Raw genomic sequence first — 6,860 nt, forward strand, 5'->3', positions numbered from 1 at the left:
AGGTTTAACATACACCGACTAATTACGCATTAAATTAGATTCAAAAATTTCCAGACGATCCACGATGATTGGAAAAGCTGCATGGAAATTACCTTCCAAAATTATGAATTTTATTAAAAATTACAGAAAACAATAATAATAAATTTTTACTAATCGAATCGTTCGATCATTTTTAAATTTGATTAGTTATTTAATTTTGGGTTATCATAATAAAAACAATACGTATGATTTGTCTTACCAGAAGTATAATAATTTATTGACACATATCATGGTACGTTTATTTAGAAATAAAACCAATCTAGTTTCATAGTAGTAAATGATGAAAAACTCATTGGTCAAAAATATTGATGTACTAATCGTCACTGAAAATTAGGGTTATTAAATTTTAACTTGCAATTCATATCAATATGATAGCCGACAACTTTTTTTTCCACATTGCCACTTTAGCTTCAGTTTTAGTCTCATTAACTCAAATAATCTTTTCTAGAACAATATTTTTTTACCAATAAACTTCTCTCAGCTATATTCAAACAAATTTTGTTTGGATCAATAAATTACCAACCTGATTGTTGTGTAAGTGTGAGTGTGTGTATAAATGTACTTGTACAAAGTTCATACAATGTATATAATATAAAGCCTATTACATATTCGATTCCTTACAAATATATCATAGTGTCTCGTTATTGCTGTACATTTTTTACAAATAATTTAAATCATTACACGCTAATAGATAATCATAAAATATGCATTGCATACTAGTAAATTCTTTTAAAATGTTAAGCTTTGAAAGGTGAGAAATCTCATAGTTCCAAAAAATTTCTTTTCAAATCGAATGCATTAATCCATTGGTTCAAGCTCAAACGATAAATTTAGAGTCCCAACAAACTCAACAACCCTCTGATGGTTCACTCTTATTTTCGCAGCATAACAACCGTCGCGTGGTGGCTCGACGGTCGTTCACTCTTTTACCGACGGCGGCGAAGCCAGTGAGCATTTCCTTGGGCTTTCCCTTTAAGCATCGTCGTTTTTCAACCTCTCGGTGGTCACTGATACCGCCTCGGCTTGCCCACCACCACTAGGCTCATTCTCGTGTATTCCCATCCACTGGCAACGTTTAGTCAATTCTTGACGATATCTGCAGATAATAATACGTTTTTAGTTCACCCTTATCGGAAAGCTGTTAAAAGTAACTGGATTACTAACATATAATTATTAATTTCATTATTTTTATAACAGTACCTTGGATGATTGATGGCATAAACCCATGGGTCAAGGCAAGATACCGTTTTAGCAAACACAGCCGGTAACATGCTTGAAAATGGTGTAATTAACTCCCTGAAAGAGAGAAATGAATTTTTAATTTATTGATTCATCGTAATATTTGTTTTATTTGCTGAATATTTTGTACCGATTTCCAAAAGTAGCAATAAGAGTGACAACAGCATATGGTGTCCAGGCACAAACAAATAAAAAGAAAATGGTGAAAGCGACCTTAGCAATTCTCATTTCTGTGCTTCTCTCTTTGTCCTGACCAGTAGACACCAGAGACTTAACATTCATCTTCTTAGCCTAGATACATAAATAAAAAGTTGATGTCAGTTCATTTTCATTTCTGAGTAACAACTTTTTTATTTGTCTAGTCCCGTTTAATTAAACAGGGTTTTCGTCGCCTGAGCAAAAGTTGGCGAGGCGAAATGTCATGCTGCACACTTACTTGCTCACGAAGCATTTTCTCGTGTCGCCTTACAGATTTTATGAGTTGAGAGTAGAAATAAACGATGAACATCATCGGGATGCAGTAAGACCAGGCGAAAATTGCACCCACGAAAACTTTTGTGTCCTGATCGTCGCTCAAGAAGTCAAAGCTACAAGTCGTCAGGAATCCCTCTGTAAAAAGTTTCACGATAATTGAAATTATTTTTAACTCGATTCATGAGTTCCAATCGATAAAAGCGATTCGCCGACAATCACCTGTTGTGTAACGACCCCAAATCTTAGCGAAAGGCAGTACAGTGAATGGCATTGCCCAGAACCAAGTAAACACGATCATGACTGCAGCTTGTTTACCGTTGAGTCGTCCATCAATGGGACAGGAAATGGTTCTGTAAAATCATTTACAAAATTTCAATGATGTCTAATTTTTTTTGTAAGATCAAAATAGATCTAAAGGGCAACCTGTATCGATCGTAAGCTATGGCTGCATTCGTGATCGCAGAGCCAATTCCTGATACACTACCAAGAGCTGCGTAAATGTCACAGCCGAGTTCCCAACCGATTGGCCGCTCAACGAAACTGTTGACAATTAGCATTGGTATTTCCACGGCCATAACAAGATCAAAAATAGCCAGATTGATTATAAAGAGATTAGATGGCGTTCGCAGCGCTTTTGATCTAAATTGAAACAATATAAAAATTTCATGTTTATTGTAATGCCAATAAGCATCTCCAACTTATAATGTACTTATCATTTTGCTAATTTAAAAAATACTCATTTGCTTACGTCATAGATTGATAACGATTCACAACTTTTGAAAAAAAAAACTAGAAATCAAAAAAAAGTATGCTGACGTAAAGTCTGAAAATGTATAGACTATAAGTACATGTAAACGTTAATCAGTTATTCGATTAAATATTCAGAGTACGTACTGACTCAAAAAGTAGGCAAATTAAGTTATGTACTTGACAAATTGATACTAACATTGACCTAATCTAAAAAAAAAAAAAACAAGTATCTTTAATTACGTGCTGAAAATCCAAACGACGCATCCGTTTCCAACAAATGACATAACTAGTAGCATGAAGTAGACAAGAGCCATGCCGATGTGCCAGTACTTTCCAGGTGCTACAAATCCGCGCCAATGAGGGTGAACGAGCTCCATATGATCCTGAGGAATGTTCCAGCCCAGAAGATGATCTTGCACATTTGGCATTTGTCTTTGATGATGACCAGGAATGAAAAGAAAATCTTTCGGTCATTTTCAACTGAGGCAGAAAGTGTGTACGTATCGATCTCTACGGGTTCAAATGTATTCAAATACTGTGCGCAACGAAGCTTTTAGAGACGATTACGTTTCTCAAAACAAAGCCTCTCTTGCGCACTGTCGCGTGCAAAAGGAAAAAATACGCTAAAGCCTCTGTTGTAGCTAAAGAATTCTCGATAAGACGCAGCGTATAGATTCAGCAGCTTTCCAGTGATTTTTATGAAAAATAACGGGAACTCGCGTTGGGAATCGTGAGCATTTCTCTCGAACAAGTTCGACTTTTTTCGTTGTCATCATTTATATGAGGCACAGCTCTCAATTTTTTTTCATCCCCTTTATTCCGATCATTCGCGGGCAAAGTCGATCTTTTCATTATCCGGGACAATGAGCCGTTACTTATTCTGTCACTGCTACTGCATCCCAAGAGCTGCTGAGTGATTATTAAAAAGAGAAGAACTAGAGACCATTGAAAGGAGACGAAAGAGAGGGAGTGAAAGATAGAGGAGAAAAACTGATCAATTCGGAAGACAACTTACCCTAGGCCACCGGGCATTTGTCCCATCATGCCGCCGCCTAGCCCGACAAAGGGCAGGGCTATGGATGCTGAGCTGCCGTTTCTGAACATTCTCTCCTTCAGTTGAGACTGGCGATGATCGCTTTTTTCTCTTTTTATTCAGTTTTTCAAATTCGTCCGATCAATTATACGTAAATTTCCTAAAAAATAATATAAGTTAAATCTCCATAATTTTTCCAATAAACTAATATTTTCTCAAGGTTTGGAATTTCAAAATTAATTCAAAATAACGCCGTCGAATTGTTCGCGTGCTTTCATATAATTGTTCACTCTGCGCTTCTTAATGGTGATAGTCAAGTGGGTCAAAGTAAATTTAGAACGATGTTTCTTGGGACAATATTTTTTATCAATTTCCAAGGTCGCATCAGTAGTACAAAAGTCACAATTTTATTCACAGCAAGTCACTTGTTCACTTGTACCCCTTACGATTGAAATCGTTGACAACTTTATTCGCACACTTCGATTATGTCAGGCACTATAACTCGATCCACATTCAGACGTCAAAATAAAAGAAAATTAAATCGCTGGTAGTGAAATTAATTACCATAAAAATTTCGTTATCCACACGCCAAGGATAGGGTGAGAGAGACGGTCAGGTGTGTGAGTATATTGAAGTGAGACGCGTGACCGCGCGTGAAGCTCTGGTTTTGCTGTCCGCAGCTCACTTGGTCCGCGCGGGCCACAATCGTCGGCTTTTATATCAGATGGAAAGCAGCAACAGCAGCAGCAGAAGCTTTGTCAAGATCAAAGTTTGCGTGATACATCAGTAGCCTTAACGAGATTGCTAAACTAAGGGATCCGTGGATTCAAGAAACCCCTGCGTGTCTGCGCCACCACACTCGTATACATAGTACACACACGCTCACATACATACGTACTCATGAGTACGCTGTATCTTTTCACTTATACATTCGCAAACAAAAGTCGCCCTGCACGCAATCCGCGTTTTTCTTGCTTTTTCTCTTTTCTCTCTTTCAAGCGCGTATGTATGCGAAGTAAATACGTTGAATTTCTATTCTGTAAATTACGTTTATACAGAGAGAGAGAGAGAGAGAGAGAGAGAGAGAGAGAGAGAGAGAGAGAGAGAGAGAGAGAGAGTGAGTTTAAAAGACAAGCCCCACGCGCTATATATAGCGATCGGATTTTCGCGTGCGACAGTGACCTCTTAACTTTGACCATTTTTCGTTGTATCGCGTTGTTGACACACACGCGAGACTGACGGGCGGAGGGTAGGAGGACGAAAGAGTCTTAATGTTATTAATTGATTTAGCAACAGTCTTAATTTCGTTAAATCCTTTTGTGTAACGTCGATGCGCACTCGTCGTGCCGCTCGCATTCTAGATTCTTCGATAAATTGTATTGATTTTTAGCCCTACAGATATATTTCTGTCTCAAAATATGTTGTACCTGATTTGATTAATAAGTTGAATTCACATATCGTATTATTTCATATGCATTTAACATTACCTGAAAATTGAATTTAACTGTTAAAATTTCTATCGATCTATTTGTTGAATCTGTGTATCCAATTATTTTAATTGTATTTAAAACATTCCTTATCTGTTTCAATTTACAATTGAATTGACGAGAATATTTAATAGGTGATGGATGAGAAGGATATGAAAAATGTTATTTTCCATAGAATCGCAAGTACTATAACTAGAATCATTCAAGTATTGCGTTTTTTTTAGAAAAGATACGAAAACTCATAGTGGATAAAGTTTACATAAATGAGAACGCAAATCCATCCGATAGCGTCATCGCCGCGTCATTGTTGCATCTCGCCGTGTAAAAAAAAGAATAAAAAAAACCTGTAAACAAGCGTGCATGCACGTATCCAAGAGTTCGTTCCAATTCAAGAGGCTTCGTGATTATTTGAATCCTCATCGCCTGATGTATACGTAGAATAGATACAGATCCACATTCTCTCGAACGCCTTGTTGTTCTGAAATCAATTGCGCTGAGTTTCGTTGAGAGCGAGTATTCAAATATTCGCTTTTAAGGCTGTCTCGATGATAATATATTTTTGTACTTGGCCCTATTTTTTCGAAACATCGACTATTATTAATTAATCTTTGGTTATTTGCGCACAATCACTTTAATATGAAATTCACAAATACCCGCCGTTGTGGGCTAAATTTTTTCATTGTTCGCGTATAAATTTCAATAAAGAATAACGAGTGGCAGTTGAAAATACGAGATAGGAGTTGCTCGCATCTTCCCGCATTCGAACAAGAATATCATAAATAAAATTTCATCGCAGCTCCTGCGTCGCATAATAGCTTGAGAAGCTGATGCTTGCCTCCGCGTCGTGGAAATAGTTGTAATGTAGGAAAGTAAAGACGACAATTGCTGTCAGTTGCCGAGTACTTCGCTCCTACGACATAACTCGTAAAATGGCTTGCTTTGACATCGTAAAGCATGGCCTTTATCGCTCGGACATGTAGTCTTCGAGCGAACGATTGATATAAGTACAGATGTTGCGAAGCACAATATAGATATAAGGATGCGTACCGCTAATTTACTTTTATTTCATTTCGTTTGCTGCACGTGAGCACATTCGAGGTATTTTCAAATTGAAGCTATTTTAATATATTGCTTTACCATCAACTTAATGGGAAGAAAATCTCAATGAAATATTTTTAATCATTTCGTAGGAAATTATAATTACTTTTCTCGAGTTCTAAAAGGCTTTAATAATAATATTGCAGTTCAAATATTTCAAAATGATATATACATGAAAATATATGGCCAAAATTAATTTTCTCCTTTTTTCAATAGGTACTGCACTCAGTTCTTCAGAGCGGAAATTTCGAAATTTCGAGCTAGGAAATATACGAGAGCTCGTTAAAGATACCCGAGAGCCCTCGAACTTGAATGCGAGAAGCGAAAATGGACTCAATGATGCGTGCAAGCACATCGAAAGTGTAAGCTAGCTAGCGCATATAGGTACATATCATAATTTGATGCGTGAATCTATATGCACATACGTGATGGTGCGCATCGAGGAGATTAAGCCTTTCATTTGTTCCGGTCGTTTAGCTTTTATTTTTCCGCCTCCAGTGATGCACAAAGGAACCATCATCATGTACAGCGTTTCTGCCAGCGAGCGAGCCGACAACCCGCGCCGTAGAGACTGTATGTAGCTCTCTGTGGTCGCGTCTCTTCGTTTTCGTCTTATATACCGAGCTAAGAAAGAGCCAACTCCACCAAGAGAATGGAATGTTTGTTCCGGCTATTCAGGTAAAATGTATGGCTTTTTTTATATTTTAAAATATCTTTTCAGTGTAAAAATGTTCCACAAG

General features: G+C 37.2%; 1 protein-coding gene across 1 annotated transcript; it reads right to left on the reverse strand.

Moving 5' to 3' along the window:
* Positions 1 to 249: 249 nt before the first annotated feature.
* LOC106650512 (opsin, blue-sensitive) lies at positions 250 to 4,207 on the reverse strand. Its single transcript, XM_014368546.2, has 9 exons — positions 4,100 to 4,207; positions 3,518 to 3,695; positions 2,743 to 2,934; positions 2,176 to 2,391; positions 1,972 to 2,102; positions 1,715 to 1,887; positions 1,409 to 1,569; positions 1,240 to 1,335; positions 250 to 1,135 (listed from the first exon to the last, which is right to left on the reverse strand). The coding sequence occupies exons 2-9, from the start codon at positions 3,604 to 3,606 to the stop codon at positions 1,012 to 1,014; spliced, it is 1,182 nt and encodes a 393-aa protein (XP_014224032.1). The 5' UTR covers positions 3,607 to 3,695; positions 4,100 to 4,207; the 3' UTR covers positions 250 to 1,011.
* Positions 4,208 to 6,860: the final 2,653 nt, after the last annotated feature.

Source organism: Trichogramma pretiosum, unplaced genomic scaffold (genome assembly GCF_000599845.2).
Source record: "Trichogramma pretiosum strain Unisexual culture from Peru unplaced genomic scaffold, Tpre_2.0 scaffold163, whole genome shotgun sequence".
In the NCBI taxonomy this organism is placed as follows: Eukaryota; Metazoa; Arthropoda; class Insecta; order Hymenoptera; family Trichogrammatidae; genus Trichogramma; species Trichogramma pretiosum.